Below are 23,126 nucleotides of genomic sequence, written 5' to 3' on the forward strand. Positions count from 1 at the left end.
CAGCACACCAAAATCCAAAAAATCCATCAATTGCTGCTTGCCAAAAGAATCCATCCAAAGAATCCATCAATTGCTATCACTGACAGTTCAGCAAGAAATGCCATCAAAGGATAAAACCAGAGCAAGCGATGTAATGACAACAAAGACAACAAAGACAGTCACCGTCCCTTACATTATAACAGCTTCAGAACTTGCCAATCACCTGATACAGCCCTATGACATATGCATTGCCCATAAACCCAACGTGACTAGTCATTAATGCCAAAACTCAAAGACAAGGTGGACAGACAGGACCGATCTCAGATAATCCATAACATCTCCTGTCAACGCTGCCCTGTCCATTCTGTTGATCAAATGGGGAAACGGTTGGCCACCAGACTGGCTGAAATGACCAATCCCCCACCATTTCCACATACAACCACACCCTGCACCACATCTGTGTGTGTGTGTGTGTGTGTGTGTGTGTGTGTGTGTGTGTGTGTGTGTGTGTGTGTGTGTGTGTGTGTGTGTGTGTGTGTGTGTGTGTGTGTGTGTGTGTGTGTGTGTAGACAAGCCACAGTCATGGGGATGGCCTGCTCCAAGGCCAGCTGTGAGATTATCGAAGCAAAGTAGTCGGATGATGGTCGATAAATAGACATGTTGACCTCATCCCAGATTACCAAGCACTACGCAGACACCGACGCAAACACCATAGGCCAACGACCATCCCTGGACACGAGCGGACGCAACCACCATCCCTGGACACGATCCTCTCCACAGTCCCTCCTCAACCCTGAAATTCAAACGACAACAGAATTTATGATAAACCGTTTCATCATTCCTGCCTCTGAGGATGGAAGCTAGATTGTTCCCAAAACATCAGACACAATAAAGGACTGTCCTTTTAAGGCTTATTATGTCTTCTTTCTTGTTTCATATGCAGCCTGTGGCTGCTGGTTGCATCATTTATTCTGGAAGCGCAGATGTGCCGTTGATGCAGTGTCTCTGCTACCAGTAAGCTGCGACTCATTTTGCAGACCTTGTAAGTATGATAGGCTTAATCAACCCACCTGGTGTTATTTCAATGCAGGGGCTAAAACTCAAGACCCGAAGATCTTAAGCCCACCTTAACTGTTAAGCCACCACCAAGCTTGTCTTCTTTCTGATTTTATATGTATGTATAAATAAAAAAATATATGTACACATCAGTTAAATAATCTATAGTATAGTGCCACCTATTGTTTAAGTACAAGGTGAGGCTTTGATATCTGATACATTTCATATTTTTCACCAGTGTTGTCGGTGATGCCTGAAAGTTTAGAATGATGGAACATTATGACCTACATGCGAGAATTCACCTGCATGTATCAGAGAATTGAAGGCAAACATCACTGAAACCATCCACACTATTGCTCAAGACGCATCGCATGCAGTAATGAACAATATGCTGATTGGCAAATTCAACAAATCCAATGGGACTCATTTGTCAGATGTGATTTTTAACTAATGGTGTTTTGTCTCAGTGTATCTCTCCTCTCTTTGCTTTCCAATCATGAGCTGTATGTAGTATTTATGATGTTCATTAATTTTTTACAGCACCAATAAATGTGTCAGATATAAATGCCCCACTCTGTATTTGTTTTGTTGAACGTATCGACTCTGTGTGAATAGATGTGTGCAGGGTTTGTAATAGATATTAGATAAACCTCCACCTCACCTATTATTTCATTTACAGACACAATTTTCCCATCTCGTTCCGTGTATTTTTCCCTTCTTTTGTATCTCTGTTCACACAATAATCCTTCCCGGGCCGAGCGAGTTGTAACTGCCCTAAACCGGTTCACGACCTAGTGCTTGTTCCTGCCGATCAATCATAACACAGAGTGGACACGCCCCCGCATATAGCCAGCCCATGGCATCTATGGAAATCTGTGGACCCTAGAAGGGAACAAGGCGGCATTACGCGGACGAACGCAGTAATAAAAGTTGATGTAGCACTTGTTCCGTGGGACTGCCCGTGACTACCTGTTGATCTGTCATCCCTGCCTCACCGCCAAAATGGTGCCTCACCAAACTGCTCGTGGAACTCGGTGCTGGAGTGCTGGGTGTGCTGTGCTGTTCTGGATTTTTTTTTTTTTTTTTTGTATACCTTGGTCGAGGCTCGTATGAGAGCTAACACACAACTCACAGCAAGGAGGCATGAGACAAGAGGGGCGGGAGTGGAAGGGACAAAACATTGGGGAACAGACACAGGTGAACTGTGGAAGGGAGAGGGATGGGGATGGGATGGGGAACATGGCGAGGAGAAGATGGACATTACAGGGACTTTCAGGAAGGAAAGCAGGAGAATTGAAGGAAGTGGGCTTGGGTGGATTATCGGGGGTAGAAAAGATCGAGGATTTGGATGGGGGAAGATAAGAGGTGGTGGTGAACAGCTGTTTTGAAAGCCTGGAGGGAAGAATGGGAAAGAATAGAGTGAGGAAGTTTATTCCAAAGGCAGGAAAAAAGAGGAATGAAAGAGTGAAGATGAGCAGTGATTCGTGATTTTGGTAGTTTTACCAGAAGGGGGTTGTTGGCGGACCTTGAGCGCCCTGTGGAAATGTGGTGGGGACAAATCGCAGAGAGAGCAGGGGGGGCAAGGCTGGAGAGGAGTAGGTAGAAGACAGAAAGACCACCGACCAACCTGCGGTGATTGAGTGAGAGGCCCAAAGACTCAGCTTCATTGCGAGAGATGCCGATGATCTTAAATGCCCTGGTTTCGACAGCGTGAAGTCGAGAAAGGTGGGAGGCAGGAGCACCAGCCCAGAGGGGAGAGCAGTACTCCATCAGGCTACGGACAAAAGCTTTGTAAGTGGTCAGGAGCTCAAGAGGGCCGAGGAAGGACTTTGCACGACGGAGGATTCCCAGTCGGCGACTGGCTTTTGAGGCAAGGTTGGAAATGTGACTTTCCCAGGAAAGGTCATGGCAGATAGTGAGACCCAGAAGCTTGAAAGAAAAGACTTCTTCCAGAGGATTGTTGAGAAAGTGGATGGGGGGGTTTTGTAAATGGTCCTTTCGAAGAGACATAGTGAGAGTGTGAGATTTGTCTGGATTGAAAGACATGTTCCACGTGTTGGACCAGTTTGTGATTTTATCCAGATCTGCAGTGAGCGAAGAAGCTGCTGCTTGCCGGTCTGAGGGATGACAGATGGTACGGCAGAGGGTGGAGTCATCAGCAAAGAGAAATAGAGGATTTTCCAGAGAGTCCGAGAGATCATTGATGAAAACCAGAAAAAGAACAGGGCCCAGAACGCTACCTTGAGGAACTCCAGCCTGCACAGGAAGAGGGGATGAAAGAACTCCATTTAGGGCCACACGTTGACTGCGACAGGAGAGGAAGTCTGCGAGCCATGAGTGGAGATGGCCTTGAATACCGTGGGAAGAGAGTTTGGTGAGTAGGGCAGGGTGCCAGACTGTGTCAAAAGCACGTGATATGTCCAGGGATACGGCTCGGATTTCCTGTCTGGCATTGAGGACCTCCATCCATTGATGGGAGAGCAGTAGCAGCATATCCAGGGTAGAGTGACCTGGTCTGAAACCAAATTGATGATTGGAAATCAAGCCATTGGAGAAGAGGAAGGATTTCATGTCTGAAGCGATGATGGATTCCATAACCTTGCTGATGATTGGGAGAAGGCTGATTGGTCTGTAGTTACAGGGATCTGTTTTTGCACCTTTTTATGCAGGGCAGTGATGTTAGCAGATTTCCAAGCAGATGGCAGATGACCTTGGGAAAATGAGAGGGTGAATAGAACAGAGAGAGGGTGAGCAAGAGCAGAAGAGCAGGCTTTGAGGACACGTGGGCTGATGCCGTCTGGACCGGTTGCAGAATCTGACTCGAGGTTTGAAAGCAAGCTCTCCACCTTGTCAGGAGAAAAGGATACAGAGTCCAGGGACAGTTGGGTGCGACTGGGTAAAGTGGGTAGAGATAGTGATGGGTTTGGGACACAAGATTTAGCTGCAAACACCGAGTTTAGACATTCAGCTTTATCACGTGTGGAATCAGCAGTGCGGCCATTTGAGGTGAGAGAGGGGATGGAGGGGGAACATACACCAGAAACGGATTTGATTAAACGCCACCAGGATTTTGAGGAGGGAGAGAGGTTTGCGAGTTCAGACTTGAGATGAGAAAGATGTTGTTTTCTGGCTCTCCTGAGGGTAGATACACACTTGTTCCGAGCTTTGTGGAAAGAACTGAGATTGCCCTCAGTTGGGTTTGCTTTCCATGAGGCAAAGGCAAGTTGTTTCAGGACAACTGCCTCGCCACAAGCTTCAGTAAACCAAGGGCGGGAGGAAGGGTAAGACAACTGAACACGAGAGGGGATAAATCTGTGCATGAGGGAGAGTAAGTTTCTTAGAAAGAATTCCCAGGATGAGTTGATGTTTGAGAAAGTAGTGATAGGAGACCAGTCTGTAAGTTTGATGGCTGCTCGGAGACCCTGCCAGTCGGCTTGAGTGAAATGCCAGACTCGACGGCGGTGAGGTGGTTCTCTGATAACAGCCAGAGAGATGTCCACTTTAACAAGGACGTGGTCAGAAGAACCAATTGGAGCGAAGGAAGAGCAGCAGATATTGTCAGGGAAATTTGTCAAAATCAGATCCAGAAGAGATGGAGTACCATTGGTTGAGATCCGGGTCGGGAAGTTGACCGATTGAGTCAGTCCCAATGAGTCACAGAAAGCTTTTGCTGATGTCCCATGGCAGGTGAGAGAGGTACCCACACCTAGCCAACTGGCGTGATGACAATTGAAGTCGCCACATAAGAGGAAGAGAGAGTTTGGATGAGAAGATAGAAGATGGTCCATGTTTTCGGAGAGTCAGGTGTAGATGGAGTCATCACTGTTCGGTGGACGGTACAGTACACATATAAACATGAGGTGGGAGTGGAGGGGAAGCCGAAGCCAGAGGTATTCCTGGGGGTGTAGGGGAGTGAGAGCAGTGCATGGAGAGTGAGGAATAGAGTCTTTGATGAAGAGAGCAACACCTCCACCAGGACGAGGCTCAGGTCTGTCATACCGTAAGAGGGAGTAACCAGGGAGAGATACTTGGGAGTCAGACACGTCTTGGGAGAGGAAAGTTTCTGTTAGGCAGATAATGTCTGGTTTGTCAGTGGCAACCTGCATGGAAAGATCTGAAAGGTTTGAGCGAAGGCCCCGGATATTTGAGGTCCACACTTTTAATGAAGAGGTAGGGGAGGAGGCTTTGGGTGCAGGAGGTGGAGGGGGCAGGGGAGGGTCGGACGAGGGACGAGGGGGGGAGGTAAGGAGGGTTGCTGAAGGAGTGTGGGGTATTGCAGAATAGCGAGGGGAGGGGGCCGAATGAGGAGGAGAAAAGGCTCTGTGGTGCTGGGAGAGAGGGGGGACAAGAGACAAGGAAGATGGCAGTTGAGGGTTTGAGGAGGTGGAGTGAAGAGATGGAGGTGAGAGGGCAGTGGAGGGAGGCAGGTTGGTGGATGAGAGGGGGCAACTTAGAGAAGGAAGAGTGAGGGGGATGAAAGGTGGGAGAAAGGTGAGGGGGGAATTTTTGAAAGAGGTGAGAGGGAGGCTTGGAGGGAGAAGAGTGGGATGGTTGCTTTGAGAGTGAGTGAGGGGTGAGTGGGGTGAGTTGGCACTGAAGTTGGAAAAAAAGAATGGTTGATGGAAAGCGAGCATCCATGGAAAACTGTGGTTTTTAAAAGTTTTAGGTCAGAGATGCGATTTAACACAATTCTTGATGGATGCAATGAAGGCGAATTCAGAGCATGGAGAGAAGAAGCGCTGTAATAGTTGGATTTTTTAGGCAAGGAATGAAGGAGAGGTCGAAATGAGAGCAATCTGTTAAAATAGCAGAAGAGTGGATGGACCTGAACATCTCAGTGCACTGGGGGGGGGGTCATTGGGGTGAACTTTGTGGCTGTTGATGGTTGGTCCCAGATGACTGAGCATTAACAAATAAAGAACAGAGCCCTTGGGGGTACCATCTGCCATGGTCATGGGGAAGCCTCCACGTCCTTTCTGAGCCGGGCAACCCTCTTCAGTTGATGCAAACCTTAAGAGAGATGCGGTGAGTTCCGCAGGACGCAGCGCACTAGGTCAGGTCAGGTGTCTCATCTTCCCCTCATTGTATCTCTGTCGCGGGAAAATGGGCCCATATTTATTTCATCAAGTTGACTGTGTATTTCTGATCCATTCCATGGGCATGAGTGTTGCATCGTGGTGAGAGGAATTATTGATTGTTTTCTTGTTTATTGTGTCATTTCCTCAATACAAGTATAAACCTGACCTAGTCATGAGATTATTGAAGCATAGATTGTTGAAGCAAATTTTGAGCAGATGAAGGGGGAGAAAGGGAGGGAGAGCAGACAGAGGAGAGGGAGAGGGGAGGGAGAGCAGACAGAGGAGAGGGAGAGGGGAGGGAAAGAGGAGAGAGAGGGGGAGAGAGGGGGGAGACGGGAGAGAAAGGAGGGAGAGGAGAGAGAGAGGGGGGTTGAGGGAAGAGAGAGAGGGGAGAGAAAGGAGGGAAATGAGGGAGAGGGGGAGGGAAGAGAGAGGGGAGGGGAGAGAGAGGGGGAGGGGAGAGGGAGGGGAGAGGGGAGAGAGAGGGGGAGAGGGGAGAGAGAGGAGGGAGAGGGGAGAGAGGGGGAGAGAAGGGAAAGAGGGAGGGAGAGGGGAAGAAGAGGGAAGAGTGAGGGGAGAGGGGAGAGGGGAGAGAGAGGGATGACGGAGAGGGAGACAGGGGAGAGGGGGAGAGAGGGAGGGAGAGGGGAAGAAGAGGGGAGAGAGGGGAGGGTGAGGGGAGAGGGGAGAGAGAGAGATGAGAGAGAGGGGAGACAGGAGAGAGAGAGGGGAGAGGTGGGAGAGAAAGGAAGGAGAGGGGAGAGGGGGAAGATGGGAGAGGGGGAAAGGGGAGAGAGGGGAGAGGGAGGGAGAGGGGGGAGAGAAAGGAAGGAGAGGGGAGAGGGGGAAGAGGGGAGAGGAGGGAGAGGGGAGAGAGAGAGTAGCGAGAGGGGAGATAGGAGGCGGGAGTGCATGCCCCCTTCGGGTAATTTTGCCCGTGAATTAACACTGTACATAGCGTGCAGTAACGCAGGTGACTGAACTGCATACGTAATACCTCGTTGTTCACTTCACCTTACCACGTTGTTCACTCAGCACTGCCGCGTCGTTAAAAAACGCATGAACACCGTGGGGCTGCACCACAGTTCTCTCTCAAAATACCATCCGTCGCTTCACTTACGGGAACACCAAGAGAAGGGGGGTGGAGCGAGGAGGGGAGGGAAATATTATCAACTTGTGTTTTGTAGGGGGACTTGATGGTGAAATGAGGGGGGGAGTTCTCAATTTGCATTTAGTCATTGGAATTGAGGGGAAGGGGGTGGGGGGGGGAGGAGGGAAGGCTACCTAGACTGTAGGTTTACGTTTACCTGGAGTCGAGCATTACCCCTTTACACCTAATGGAAGTATGTAAGGGAGAGGAAGACTTAAAGTGGAGTGGTAAGTTTATCCTCTTATACCTCATGGAGGCTAAGGTGGAAAAGGACTTGAGGGAGGGGGAGCGGTTATCCTCCTACAGTTTCATAGGCAGGCCGATTCATCAATGTGCTTGCTATCCCTTGGAAGGATGTAAAAGTGGAAGTCCCGTCTGCTGGCATTAATACAGGATTGAATGAAATGGGGTAGATTCAAACAGCATGTTCAAACATGTTCGAACAGCACATAGCATTGTAAAAGAGATGAAAACATGGGCTTCCTTGAAGGGGTGAGACTTGTACTGCGACTGGCACCCTGTGTACCTGCTACCATGGAAATGGAAGTCTCCAAGGTGGTATTTACTCTTACTCTTAAAGTTACTTGTCTTATCTTACATTTTAAATTTTTGTCAGATTTAATTTAGACAAAGGAACACACGTTTATATTTGTATTTTCTTGGTGTAAATTTGGAGAATACTTCAATTACTTTATCACATTAACATAATCTTGAAAGTCAATTTGTAATTTTATTTTAAAAAACGACAACCACCATGATAAGAAACGTCAATTACACTGCTGTCGACTATATTGCCATGCCTTGCAAATGAATAAACATTGAAGAATAGCACTCAGAGTTGAGCAACAAAGTCATTACAAATATTGAAGCAAAAATAAAGGGAAGAGAATGGTGAAACAGGGGTGTGTTCCATTAACAAGCTGCTTGTAGAGTGCTCACCAAGTGGCTTAAGCACTCAAGCAAGCACTCCAACAAAACGGTTGATAAGGAACGGTTGGCTTGATAAGTGATAGCAAGCTAATTGGTAACGGGGCACACCCCAGCACCTTCATCAACGCAAAAACAAAAACTGGCATAAAATATGAGGAGTGATCATAACCTTGCTTGAAGTAAATCAGCTTATTGATAAGAATCGCTAATTTCTTTAAATTTTCAGATTTCACTCAAGAAAGTGAATTTCACTCCATGAGCTTCTGTTGCGAATCTGGAAGCCATGAGCATACAGCAGCCAGGTCCTATCGATCAGTTATATCGGTCAGTATGTGTTTCTCGTTAGGGTTCCGTCCCTAGTCTCATGGGAATTAAATGTTCGTGCGCTGCGGAGTTATTTTGATAGTCAGGTTTTCTTTTACATCACTTATAACAATGACAACAACGCCCATCTTCGCTTTCACAGCAACAACACTCTGCTCACAGCATTCTTCGCATGCTCGCCAGCGAGTGTGTGCATGGGTGGAGTTGAACATGAGCATGGTGTCCCTCTTTGGCCAATCAGCAAGGAGTGGGCGTCTCACCCGCCGCCCCATCTCCCGCTCAGCACCATCGCCATTATGCATTTTGCCGGAGGTGAGGAGGTAGGCGGAACTACAAATGCCTCCGATCGGGACTTCACCCAGAAGGGTGGGAGTTGCCCCGCCTAATGTGGGCCCATCCAATGGAAGACGGCCAGGGAATCGCGTGATTGGTCTGACCAATCAGGGGCGAGTGGCCAGGAGAAGAGGCCCCTCCCTCCAAAAGAGGAGAGTGTGGTTGTCGGGACGAGCGTGGGGGTTTTGCGTCCTGGGTGTCTCGAGGCACGTCTGCCTGGGTTTGCGACGGACTGCATCCCGCACTTCGGAGATGTCTCGTCTGGCGCAATACAGCGAGTGGTGGATTCTCATCAAGGGAGATTACTTCGTCTCGCCTCCTCTGGATTCGGCTGCCCTGGTCCATCCTTTGGCGACCGGAGCTCCGGGAAGGGGTGGACGACCAGCCGTGTGCTCGCGGACAGGTAACCAGCTGTCCTGACTCCCAGCCGAACTATCCTCCTCAGCCCTCCAGCCGAATAAAGACCCGGCGGGTCCATTTTCTTTTTTGGGTGTGTGTGTCTGTGCGGGCCTGTCTTGTCCAAGTAGAATTGTTAAGTGCTTTTGTTGTACATTATTTGCATTTCTTATAGTCGTGATAACTCTGCCCTTACGTGCTCCCCTCATCTCCCCGATTATTGTAAAATAAATTCCCCTTTTGTTGAATGTCCTGGCTCGTCCTTGTCCTTTCTGCCATTGGTTGGCCGCACTGCGAACAGGAATTAGGAGGCTTCATTGTTGCCGTGATTGTGCAATCGGCCCGGCAGGAATCTGGTATGCTCCGCTCAGGGTACGACTCAGATCCGGCTCGTTAACGGCCTGGATCACGCAGATCCTACCGAGGGTGAATTTCCCCAGTAGTTTGGACGACGTGGGTATTTAGGTTTATTGAAATTGGCAATTGACCCTATCCCACGTGGTCGACCTATTGGCGATCGTCGGTCCGATAGGGGACCCGTCAGCTTCGGAGTTATCCAGGGTGATGACCAATAAATTCTGGGTGTTCAGTGGAGCCGACTCTACTGCTCCACCAAGCGGTCGTGCTCGCCACCGAAACTCGGCCCCACAACACTTCAATCCTCAGATCTGAAAACAGATTTCAATTATATACTTTAATTAGTCCATGAGAGGCCATCGTGGATGGTGGTGTTTTTGAGAGGCCTCCTTGTTGAAAACTATAGCACCTACAAAAGTGATTTGTACGGCGATTCGTGGGTACAAAGATCAGGCATTCGATGATACATGTGCGGAAAGTGAAAGAATAAATTTTAAGTGCTTTTTCATACAGAAACCATTGCAGCCTGTTCCAAGGCAAGGTGTATTTGAGCAGGACGAAACAAAATGGCGGCGTAAGACCCCTGCGAGGTGAAAGTGAGCTGACCAAGTTGGTGCACTGCCATCTTGGTAAGGCTTTTTTTTAAATGATGAGCACCCTGTTAATTATCTTTAAAAGAGGTGGGTAAATTTACCCATAAACACAGTTTTCCTTGGAATTCCCTTCGTAAGCATGCAAAGTTTTAGACTGCTAGGTTTCATGGTTTTGGAGTTACGGAGGAGACACACTGACTGACACACACATATTAATATATAGATATATTACATACGTAAAATGTATTACTGACTATGATATTTGTTTTTTTTTAAAATTGAAATATAAAAACTGGCATGCCAAGGCCAATTTTGAGAATGTCACTCTGAGAACATTTTGAACATCCCCATCATAGAACAATGTCGACTCATCCTAACTCGAGGATTATTACTTTTTTCTTGAGACCAGTGAAAATGCGATAAAATTCTCTCGAGAAATGTTTTGGTTCTTTTTGCACCCATATTAAAGTTATCTTGAGGTATAAAAGGCAGATGTTTTGAGTGGCTGGGAATAAAAGCAGATTGCACCATTATTGGCAGGTCATTTGTGTTGAGTTGTGGCAGCAACTAGAAGAAGCCCGAATTGATTTATGATTGTTCGCTGTGTTATTTGGGGGGGGGGTCAGATGGAGAGGGGGGCTGTGGGAGGAGGGTGTGGGAGGAGGATGAGTTGTAGTGGGGAAGGATTTGCTCAATAATGATTTGCTTTGGGTATGCGGAAGAAAAGATTCCAAAATAGACCCCACATTAACAACAAGCAAGCAAATGTCACCAGTTTTATATCCACGTACCACAGATAACTGAATGCTCCGTAGACCCAATAAATTTTTCCTCACTTACATTACCTCCTTTCTTCCGATGATGACATCTCATGTTCATCGAACCCTGCTCTTCCCTCAAATCATTATGTAGTGGTTCATACCATGCATGCTCTATAGCTACCCATGATCTTTTGCCCTGCTCCTTGTTCTTGTGAGTTCCGTGTCCCCTCACTCCTTTCCACTGTCAGGATGTTGATGTTTTAGTTCTTTTGTCGTTTGAAATTTTCCTGATCTTCGATTTGCACTTGCAAATAAAGGAAGTGCTACAAAGAAAATTTACATCACTTTCCTAAATACCATCCTATAATTTACTTCCATTCAAAACACTGATGACTGTTCAGTGTTTTTAGCCTTTACATTTCCTTCTTATCACAGTCTATAATTTTACCTCAATGGGATTTCCTTCTGATGTTGGACATTATATGCTCTGATATTAAAACAAGATGTCCTGATGTTTCATGCACATGAATGTCACATGATCATGCTGATCTATTGATCACAAACTGCAAGCCGATTGACTGGTGGGACCACAGGCGGTCCATTCAGCCTGATCTTGCACAAACATTACAAAAAAGTCAGTCACACTGGATCAAGTTGCAAATCTGATTCCATGTATTTTCATAAGCCCCAAAATATCAGACCATTTATTTTCACTCACTGTACTATCAGGTCGTGCAAAGAGCTACTGGCAGCTACTAAGTGAAGTGCATTGATTTCTATTTTATCTTTCCAGAGTTGAGGGTAATGGAAAAGCAAATTGACATAGGATGAGGACGGTTTCAAAACAACAAGGAAGGGCAGTGGGACACACGAAGATTGGTCGTGTGTTTAAATTGAATCTAAAAGAAAGAAGTGGGTATGGAGAGAAAGGTTGACGAAGATAAGTAGATATGTATTAGCAGAAATGGTGGCAAATTGTCTCGAAGCATACTAAACAGTATAACACGATTTTAAGCAACACAATGAAGGGTTTCTTCTTGTTTCGAAATTGTAAAATTATCCTTTTTCCTTAATTCCCCTGAGGAATTATCGATAATCACTTGTAGTTTAATAAAAACCAGAGAGTTGGTATCAAAGCCACCCAATGCTCGACTGTTTATACATTTATCGTTTTTAAAAGACTGGTCCAATAATATTTTATATAAAGCATTGCAGTGAAGTCTGATCCAAATAATTTTAAAGCAATATATGTATTTGTATATTGTAATCAGTAAAAAATAGTGTGGTAGATAAAAACATTATAAAGGAAATAACTTGCACCAAAACTTTAACATTTTCACGCTCACACTGAAGCTGACGCTCACGCCGGGGGTATCGCTATAGCTCTCTGTTCTTCGAACAGGCGAGCTAATAAACCAGAGAGTTGGTGTCAAAGCCACCCAATGCTTGCCTGTTTATACATTTATCGTTTTTAAAAGAATAGTCTAATAATATTTTTTTTATAAAGCATTGCAGTGAAGTCTGATCCAAATAATTTTAAAGCAATATATGTATTTGTATACTGTCATCAGTAAAATATAGTGTGGTCGATAAAAACATTAGAAAGGAAATAACTTGCACCAAAAACTTTAACATTTTCACGCTCACGCTGACGCTCACACCCACGCCGGGGGTATCGCTATAGCTCTCTGTTCTTCGAACAGGCGAGCTAAAAAGTACATTTTTTTATGCACGGTTTAAAAACAAATATTCTTCTTCATATAAATATATTATTCTTCATGAACGGAAGATTGCTTCCATCTGAGCTATTTGAGTCGAGATAAAGCGAGCTGTTCCATTTGCAATATCAAATGTAAATGATCCAATGACCAAATACTGTAGGCTTTGTTGAAAGAACGAATTTTGGTTTTAATTGGGTACCGATAGTAAGCTTTATAAGTTGAAATGTACATCAAGAAACGGATAGGTTTAGTGAAAAGTCAAATAAACTCAAACCTCGAGTACCGAGGATCACTCGATCAATAGCGTTGTTTAATTTTTCACTTTACATGCATTATATGAAAAACAAATTTACCATTAAACACTCAATGAAGCTGACATAATTTCCCATTAATCTCTGTGGAGGCAGCCATGGTTTGTCTTTTGGAGTCCCTGATTGGCTGTGAACTCATATGTCATAACCAATCAGGCACCCATAGGTTCCTCCAGAGTGCCCCGTGAAGTGATCGCACTTCATCCAAGCTCAGTGGCTGTGTTTGTCTCATCTAACAGTTCTGTGTTGTGTCTCGTGTATTCAATTGTATCGGAAAGTTTAATTAGCTGAATTTAGTTTTTAATGGCGCATTTTTTTTCCATATAGCATGTAAAGTGAAAAATTAAATTTAAATCAGATTGAGAAATTAGAGTTCAGTTAGAATTTTGAGTATTTTAATGCGATACATTAATCGAAGTTGGCTGAACAGTTAGACATTTTTATACACTATATAAAACGATTAGTAGCAGCACTTCACATTCAAGGATACAGGTCAGGATCCCAATATTGCATCTAGTGCAATGCCCAGTCTCATTATAAGTAGGGAGAGAACAGCATGAGAAATGCAACCTGCTTTCGCAGTAGACAATCTTCAGGTCGAAGTTGAGGCGTGTGACAAACATCTGGCAGTCGATGCGGATCTCATTCATCGTTGGTGGTGGGAGTGCATGTGCCAGTGCCACAAGGCCCATTGCTTGGAGTGGTGCTGATGGGTTGTATGGCAGTGAGGCTCTTACACGCAGCTGCCCTGTCACATGGATCACCTACAATGACAGTAAAAGAAGATGCAAGTATGAGGCTTAGTTAGTGTTGCATCTATCCACAATCCGTGGTACTAGACACCAGGATCAAATCCCATGTATTGTACACATTTTTCTTTTGTAGCTTAGCATGTTTCATAGATCACACGTAGTGGGTCGTTTACTATTGCGTCAAAGTACCTGATATGCTTTCTCCATTCTTGAGCCAATTCAGCTTTAAGAGCTCATCAGAGACAATGGCGGGATACACTTGGCATCAAAGTTTGCTCTCTTTCTATTTGGTTTCCTGATAAAGATAATCTAAAGTTTGAAACACAGCACCACCAGACTCAGCGGTGTAATGGCTTGAAACTGATCCACTCTGAGTCTGGGAGGTTGGCAGTTCAAATCCTGGCAGAGTCATACTAAAAACTTCAAAAATGGTGCGTGCTGCTCCCTTGTTTGAAGTTCAGTATTTAAAAGAATAATATCAAAGACAATCCCCATCATTTGGCTTCCAAGTTGAGGAAGCAATTCCTTCTTAGGAAATACTCAGCTGAGTGTGGTGAGAAATGCAGCACCATTGTTGTGGCTTTGCTGGTACCCAGAGTGCCCCGTGAAGTGATCGCACTTCATCCAAGCTCAGTGGCTGTGTTTGTCTCATCTAACAGTTCTGTGTTGTGTTTCGTGTATTCAATTGTATGTCCATGTGTGTGAGATGTGTATGCATGGCAGCTCCATTAACAGCCTTAGAGCCTGTAAAAAAAAAAAAAATTAAATAAAACAACAACCTGGATACACCCTGAGCAACACAAATGGAGGGTTTATCAATAAGAAGAAAAAAAAATGGGTTAAAGACCTTGTGGTTGAAATAAGGAGTGGTGCAGACTAAATATATTGACGAAGGACAAGATAAATGCTTTTTCTGAAGGAAAGTTCAATGTAATCATCAAGGCGGCAATGTCGGGAAGGTGTGAGCATTATTGTAGAACTATGAGGATGAGAAGTTAAGGTTTATATATTGTGCTATTTAACAAGCTCACAAGTTCTTTCCACTTCAACGTGTTGGAAATGGCTGTTTGGCCGTGGCTCCCTGAGGATCGTGTTCTTATTCTCATAGTGGCATCTTTGGGAATGTACTATGGCCATTCTGCTTGTTGAGGATATTTTTATTGACCCCATAACAGTTGTACCAGGCTTGTGTTTCAACAGTTTTTGGCTGTCACCATCAATAATTTTTTTGTAGTCTGTGTTTAAGTTACCAAGTGCCACGGGCTCACAATTTAAGAATCTGCACTTGAGTTAGCTCAATGAGACATAGTAGAGGGATTCTGCACTAAAAGTTAATTAAAAGTGAAACACAAGTAGCGACATTGGAATAAAGAAGAAATGTGGATATTTTGTATGTTTATGAGTTGCAAAGGATAAGGTTAACCTAATTCTCTGCATGTTCTGCCAAGAGGTGAGTGATGTATATACAATGTATTCCTGTTCCACAAATTACTCTTCTAACGCAACGGTCTAATGAGAATGGTCCCACCCTCAGTTATGCAGCCTGCCATCTTTCTCCATGACTAATTCATCTGTGACACTTTTGCCATTTAACTGATTGTAGAATCTCTCATGAAAGCCAATTAGGCCTGGATTGCCCTGTGCATCACACTTCAGCCATCTAATGGTTGACCCCAATAAGCTGCACAAGAACTTGATGAAATTCCATGAACTTAGAAGTTTGCCTTGCAGCACAAGCTAATTGACCAAATATAGTGTTTATATATCCGGTTGCAAACTAAATACAAAGTACCATTGGTAACGGATCGCAAACACATTTTTCATCTGCTCAGCCCAAATTACTTGAACATCATTACTGTACTTAGAATCAAGAACTAAACAAAAACAAACAAACCTCAATGTCGAGATAAATTATTCATTTTGGTCTTGGTTACTCTCCATTAGAATACGTCCTTTCATACCAGTGCATGGTTAATCCACTCATTATGCTAATTATATGCATGGGCAGAAAAATGCATTGATCTTTGAGGCCTTTTTTCTTTCCTCTCTTTTTAATACATACCAGCACATTACCCATAGTGTGATTGCATCACCCCCTACAGCCTACAGTCAATCAGACACACACACACACACACACACACACACACAAACACACACACACACACACACACACACACACACACACACACACACACACACACACATTTACTGTGAGTGAACTTATATATGCAATTCTGAAAACTCTTCAACAAAAAAGCCTCACCCTCCCCTGCCAACTCTGTCCCATTTTGCTCCCCCCCCCACCCCAACTCCAACTCATCACCCTTCCGTTTTCAAATGATCCCCTCCTCACATTGATCCCCTCCCCACACTCAAGCCTCCAAACCCCCTCCCCCACAGAAAGTTCTCAACCCTCCCACCAAAGCCTCAACCTCCCCTTTCCAAAGCTGTCCCATCTTTACTTTCACCCTCCTCCTGCTCAGAAAAGCAAAAGGACATTCCCATGTCGTAGCAGCGGAATATTTAACGCTTTCTGCTCCCCTGTCATGCTATCACTGACTTCACAGAAACCCGTCACAGTCACATGTTCAATCCACAATTTGAAGACAAAATAGTTGAAAATAATAGCAAGGACCGGTGTAACCTCCACAGTGAAAGCACTGCTTGAGAGAATGGGTTCTAAAGGGTAAATGCTTAAGAGTTCTAAAGGGTAATTCTAAGGGGTTCCAAACGATAACTCTAAATTATTCTACAGGGCAAGTGCTAAAGCTTTCTAAAGGGTAATTCTAAAGTTCTAAATGGTTCTGTTGGGTTCTTAAATTTGTGTCCACAGTATAGAAATTATGGGTGGAGTCAGGCGAACTGTCCAATCAATGTGTGTAACTCGCATGCTGCATGCACGGCTCCTTTTTACATTGAGATTTCTCCTTCAGTCTTTGCCAGTTTGTTGCCTCTGTCTCTGTCAACTCCTATTTTTACCTTTGCTTCATTCATTCTTTGCCAGTAAAGGAATCTGGTAAACTTGTGTAGCAGTTACTAATCAATTCCCTTCTTCCTGACCAATTTATAGACAGTACCAAAATATATTCTGGGCCAGGCCAATGATATATCCCATCAGTTCAAATTATCGTTGTATAGAAGATTAGGATTGGGGTATTAGGGTTAGAGTTGCAGTTAGTACATAATGCAAAATATACCTGGGAGATAATGTGGGCTATCCCAGACTATATCCAGGTATATAGAGTAGCCATGGAGAGCGGTTTTTGCTGTTAATTGTTTCAAATCCATTTGGCCAATGCAGTGTCCCTTTTGGGTCATGGTGCAGTTGACTTTCCGATTGAGGTTTTACCTTGTAACCAGATGACTTAACATGCACGCCGCGTTTTGTGAGCGTTGATTTCATTCGGATGACGAAGGAGCGATCCAGCACATGATCAGCACTCAGCACTGGGGGGCTCACCATTTCTGCTGCAAAGAGAAAAGGGGCAAGCTTGTTGTGAAAACGCAGCATTGATCTGCACATCAAAGATGATTGTTTTGCGGAGGATTTTGCAGCCTTCACCACAATCGGTGCTTGGAATTCTGCACTATGTCTGCAAAAATTTTACTTTCTTAGACTTACATCTGTCATATGTTGGTGGCTCGACCGAAACATTTAAGACCACAAGAGAGTTTTGGGTCAAACCTCTTTAATCCCTCAGGACATCCATGACCATGCTGGCTCTCTCGAATATTTTCCAAATTCTAATGTAATTTGCAATTTTATTGCTTTGCTTGTGTTCAATGCACATGGCTTCATTTGTTATCTGGCATAGTTTTAATGAAGAATGTTGAAGTCAGGGAATTTAAAGAAAATTCAAGGGCATGAAACAGACATTTTGATCAAACTGGACCATGGCAGCTTTGTTTAAGAGCTCATGTTATAATGCATCCTGATAAAATATCATATTCCAGTGACCTTTACAAACATACATTGCATATGCAAGAAGAAGAAAAAAGGAATGGAGAGTAGGAAGGCTGGGGAGAAGGAAAAGATGGTTCAAAAAGAAAAGGAAGGAATGGGGAAAAATGAACGAAGAAGGAAATAGGCAAAAACTATTTCGCCATTTTATGTATATACCATTAAGATTGCGTCTTACAAAGGATACACAGGTGCCTAGACATGCGAGGTGGCCATTTGACCCATCAGGCCTTTGCTACATCCACATAACCCATTACCTTTATTTTTTTTCAATTTACGTATGTTTTTTTGTCCAAACCGCATTGACACAGTCATCTTAATCTAATTTAACAGCCACATCCTTAATTACAATTCACTTGATTATCTCAATCTGTGTTAGATAAGCAGCAACAAGTTTAACTATTGCTATCCGCATAAAATTGCAAAGTATTTTTAAGAGACATTGTGGGATTTTTTTACGTTCCCATTCTAAATGCAGATGAGATAACTAAAAGTATATCCTCATTTCCAAGGAGAGCATGCTCTGAGCTGCAGTGCCACCTGACAGTGCCGTACCAGGAATGTGGTTTTTGTCGGATTTGACTTCACAGCGGAGAAAATAGCAAATCCTCTATATCCATACAGCTCAGAGGTGAACACGCTAGAAACTGTGCCATCTTTCCATCCCTTACATAACACGTTCAGAAAAGAGGGCCGATCGAGGAAAAAGCAGAATTTTTTTTTTAAAGTACAATCAGAATAGGATTTTTGAAACTGGATAAAAACCACCGGATAAATAATATAATGATTCATTATATGAACCTCAATGAAAATTCAGTTAGTCATATTTACTATTGTGTGGTTATATAATACTAGTGGGGTGTGCTTACACATTGTAAGCAATAACAAACCGTGCTTCCCCAGGTCGTTCACCTGCATTTTTTTTTTCATTTATTCATTTTCATTTAGTTATATTTTCATTTATGGACGTTTTCCGACGGTTCTGTGATTTTTCCCGGTGTGTCGGCTTCGATGTCCGTCAGCACGCAAAATTTCAGCTTTCTACGTCACCCGGAAGGTATCGATCTTTAGTATCAGTCAGTCAGTGAGTCAATGGTTAGAATGAGCTTCATACATATATTAGATAACGACTTCCCTTACCAGGAACTTCAAAGCAGGATGAGGCCATGAGGCTCATCAAATCTGCACTATGATTGCCAACCTATGGTTGTTTGTCGGTGCTTTATCCTTTTAAAATATTTAGAATTCAAGCGAGGAAACAGCACTTACTATTTTTAGTCTTTAGTATGATTCAGCCGTGGCTCCAACCGTCAAGCTCCCAGACTCAGAGCGCGTTCTCTATCCATCACGCCACTGACTCTGGTTCAAAGATACTAGTTTACGATAATAAATAAAGTGTAATTCAAAATCCTGGCAGTTACATTATCATTAATTTGTGCCCAAAGAGATAAAATAAATGCCTCTTAGAAAGCAGAGTGTTTGCATAATAAGGTAAAGCTGCAGTTGATGAGACTTTCCCACCCAGCTGTGTCACATGGATCCGTGATGTGCAAAGAGAGGTTTTAATCGTGGTGTTAATTCGTTTTAATTTCAATGAGTCGTTACAACGTTCGGGAATGACAAGTGACAGTGAATCAAACTCCACTTCGATGAAAAATGAGGATGCATTGGGAAACGAAAAATCTCTGATGAAAGCAAAATCCAATATGATCTTTTCGTTGTCTGTTTGCATTCCCCGAAGCTATCAAGTAGATAGTTCTCGAGTAAACAGATCTTCCCTAGTGGGGCTGTTTAAAAACTGAACTTGAACTCGAGACCTGCGGATTGCTATACTCAATTAGTATGATTGGATTTTCAGATGTAACGGTGCAATGCTCAAAGCATGGTTTTAAAACTGAACTTGAACTCGAAACCTTTGGATTGCTATACTCAATTAACATGATTGGATTTTCAGATGTAATGGCACAATGCTCAAAGCATTTTCCTTTTTATCCGTACTGTGCAATGAAAATAGGTGAAAAAATATTTCTCTCATTGTCTTCTCAGCAACTGTGCTTCTGCATCGTGACATCCTTGCCTATCCGACTTTAGCATCGTGTGGCTTCAGATGAAGCTAGAATGCTGAAGATACATCAAAGTTTGTTGTTTCTATACAAGGTGGGGGCTCATAGAAGAGTCAGATGACGGATCGTATGAATCGACAGCGGGGCAGCGGGATAAGAGTTGCACACAACGAGCAAGGGAACGAATGACCAGGAAAAGAGGAGAGAGGAGAGGAGGGAACACAGCAACCTGCAAGTAAGAGGGTTGGGTTAGGAAAGTTAAATGGGGGATAATAAAATTGTGAGAAAGGATGGGGGATTACATGAGATGGTGGTGCACTGCCTGCTTGAAGCTCTGGATGGAAGAGTAGCTTAGGACACTCCTGGAGGCAGTTCCACAAACAGGGGGAAAAAGAAGAATAAAAGAGTTGAGGTGTGTAGTAAGCCTGGATTTTGGGACTTTAACCAGGAGGGGGTTACTGGAAGAATATGTGAACATCATGGAGTTTCTGGAGATGGTGAGAGAGCATGGGAAACAAAATGCACATGACAGTCCAGGAACCCCACACTGTTATATTTTCAAAGATACAAATAAATGTAATAAAAGAGAATAATATGCTTACCAATTAAAAACACAGTACTTATAAAGTGAAAAATAAAATTAAAAACACATCGGCATTTATTGACGATTGCATCGCGTTCCAAGAACATTGTTAACGCCACTACTCATTCGGGCATTGCTGGAATTTCAGCATGGAAAGCCAAAAGGGTATCGGCAAAACGAATGTGTAAATGATGTGTGAATGAATGAAAGCATAAACCTACGTTGGATTCAAAAATTCATTTTCTCCTTGGATTTCTGCCAGCCTGGCAGTCAAAGGTGGTACTTTGTCTGATTTTTAACTTAACAACTCCATCACCGAGGGTTTACTTCAGCAAAGAAAAGGCCGGCGCGAATTGGTGGAGGGTCTGATGTTTCATTCAAAAACAAATGCTAGTCAACGCTTAAAAGCCGATTAAAATTTCTAATGCCTTCAGAAAGGGATCCCCTACACTTGGAATCATGCTGGGTAAAACTCCACACACCCCAGCTCTCACCACCCACCCTCGCCGAGCCTTTGGAAAGCTCTTGATTGCTTGCTTCTTGCCGGATTCTGCCTCCATCGTTGATTGCCGAGCTACAAGAACAAAACAAAATGAGTGCTCGATGACACGCCTCCCCATATACCGAATCGATATAAAGGAAGCTGGTGAGGATGCTTTGTGTGGAGCTGAACACAATGCCAGAAATGATGTTGAGGTCTGGACGACGAAGGTCCCTCCTATAACTCAGTGCTAAATGCGAAGCTCACAAACACCATCAGACACCTTGTCGCTCTCCATTACCTCGATGCGCAAGACTTTTCCGGAATTACAATCGACGATGAGAATGCCAAAATATTGAACCATAATGAGCTTTGATTATCCTTACGTTATATATATATATTTTAAAAAATATATAACAACAGTGTTTCTATTGTAAACTTTGGCATTAATTCCAGCTATATATGGCTTATCATTCTGCCATGGCCATCAAAAAGGAATTCTGTAAACCCCACAAAGCCATTGGGAAAGCAATGAAAAACTGAGTGGGATTGAAAGGAGGGCTTTGTGTGGCAGACATGAAGGTGTGGGCCTACAATGATTAAATGTGCACCAAATGGCCTCATTATTTCAACAAATCCTCAGGCCATACTACGAGAGTTCAGCAGGACTCTTTTCAGGTAAAGGCTGAATCTTTTACACAGCCGGTGCATTGAGACTGAACACGGACACCATTTTTGGGAGCATTTGCAGCAGCACACTAACGTACTTGTCGATTCCCATGTTAGTGTAAACATTAAATTATACAACATTCATTTGTTTTGGTAAAAATAAATAAAAAAAATAAAAAAAAAAAATCAACAAAGCTCCGATTGCTATCTGTTCATTTCTTGGTTGTTACGGATAACCATTTGTCGGCATACGATTTGGCCATGCTTGATGCCGAGCACTGAAGACGCAGACTAGACACAGACCCCATACATCACACCCTGTCAATAATTTCAGCTAATAAATCACGTGATCCCTCCACCCCCCCCCCCAAAACCACCCCCCAAGGCTTTACTGTGTGTGCATCAATGTATGCGGAGAGAAAAGGAACGGATGAAGTTGTTAGATTAACGACATAAATAAAAGCAGTCGGATTAATTTGGCTTATTTAAATTACCTCATTCCTTTTCTTGAACAGGCTAGCATATGGTGAACGGTGCTTTGGGATATTTGGAGCACACCGTTTTAAAGGATTTTGTATAAAAAGTCGAGGCTCATGGAAGAGCGAGACCACTGAATGGATCAGGTCGCAACAGAACAAATGGAACTGCGGAACGAGGGGGGGAAAACACCAACAGCAGGTTTGGAGAATAAAATAGAGGGAGACTCGGACACAAAAGGGAAGTGGGGAGGAAGGAAGGGGAGGATGCACGGGATGGACAAGATGGATAGAGAAGCAAATTTTTCTCTATAATCGCAGCATTGGGACATAAAATGCCTTCCTCTTTTAGCTGAAAAAGAGGATCTCAGCGTGACATCTTGCGGAGCTGGCTGTTTGGTCGAGTGGTTAAAAGACTGGTTTCTTTTTTACGCCGGGTGGTGTGGGTTCGATTCCCATGGCTGCTTACTCTCGCCGACATGCAATTGGTAAGTCTGAAGAGTATGTCCCCCCCACTCCCACCATCCCCCCACGCCCCCCAACCTCCTCTCTCACTCCCAACATGGTTTGAGGACCGGCCTTCGTCCTGCAGTGTCGTAAAACAGGCACGGTTTGCAGGTTTTTATGGGTGCTTAACATCATTAATTATCAATGGGATGAAACAGAAATCAAAGTAGTTCACAGCAAAACTCCTCCGATAATCCGTGAGCACAGAAGGCAGTTTCAAATGCTTGAAACACCAACGTAAAGGAGTAATATGTGCATTACCTTTACAATTACAACAGCAATAAGCAGGAACATAAGGATTTCAAGCAAACATTACAAATGAAAGTAGGATTCAAAAAATTATTTGTTTACAGAAGCAAAGGTTCATGGAAGACATAAATGACAGAATGTGAGAAGCCGACACACCAAGAACGGAGCAGAGAGGGGGAACAGTCATACGGAGAACAAAAACAAACAGGCAAAGTACAGGTGGGTATGGAAGACAACGAGGATGGACCCAGACGCACAAAGTGAAAAAAAAACAAACACAACAGCAGCAACAAAACATGAAAGTTATCTCATGACATTTAGTCTTGCGTGACGCTTGTGTACTTGGAAACAATAAATACCATACAGCAGGAGTTCGTCGGTACCTTTACTGGAAAA

The 23,126-nt window shown here is 43.9% G+C and overlaps 1 protein-coding gene across 7 annotated transcripts in view; it reads right to left on the reverse strand.

Annotated features, from left to right (window-relative positions):
* NPAS3 (neuronal PAS domain protein 3) overlaps positions 1 to 23,126 on the reverse strand; it is a 476,441-nt gene that overhangs the window by 53,349 nt on the left and 399,966 nt on the right. For all 7 annotated transcript variants that reach the window (XM_085878121.1, XM_085878123.1, XM_085878120.1 and 4 more), the window contains 2 exons: positions 17,091 to 17,209; positions 13,560 to 13,753 (listed from right to left, as the gene is read on the reverse strand). In XM_085878121.1, coding sequence (XP_085734247.1) covers positions 13,560 to 13,753; positions 17,091 to 17,209 — 313 coding nt within the window. The remainder of the gene's footprint in view (positions 1 to 13,559; positions 13,754 to 17,090; positions 17,210 to 23,126) is intronic.

The sequence above is a fragment of the Eptatretus burgeri genome, chromosome 4, assembly GCF_056783735.1.
Source record: "Eptatretus burgeri isolate ZD-2024b chromosome 4, Ebu_testis_v1, whole genome shotgun sequence".
Classification (NCBI taxonomy): domain Eukaryota; kingdom Metazoa; phylum Chordata; class Myxini; order Myxiniformes; family Myxinidae; genus Eptatretus; species Eptatretus burgeri.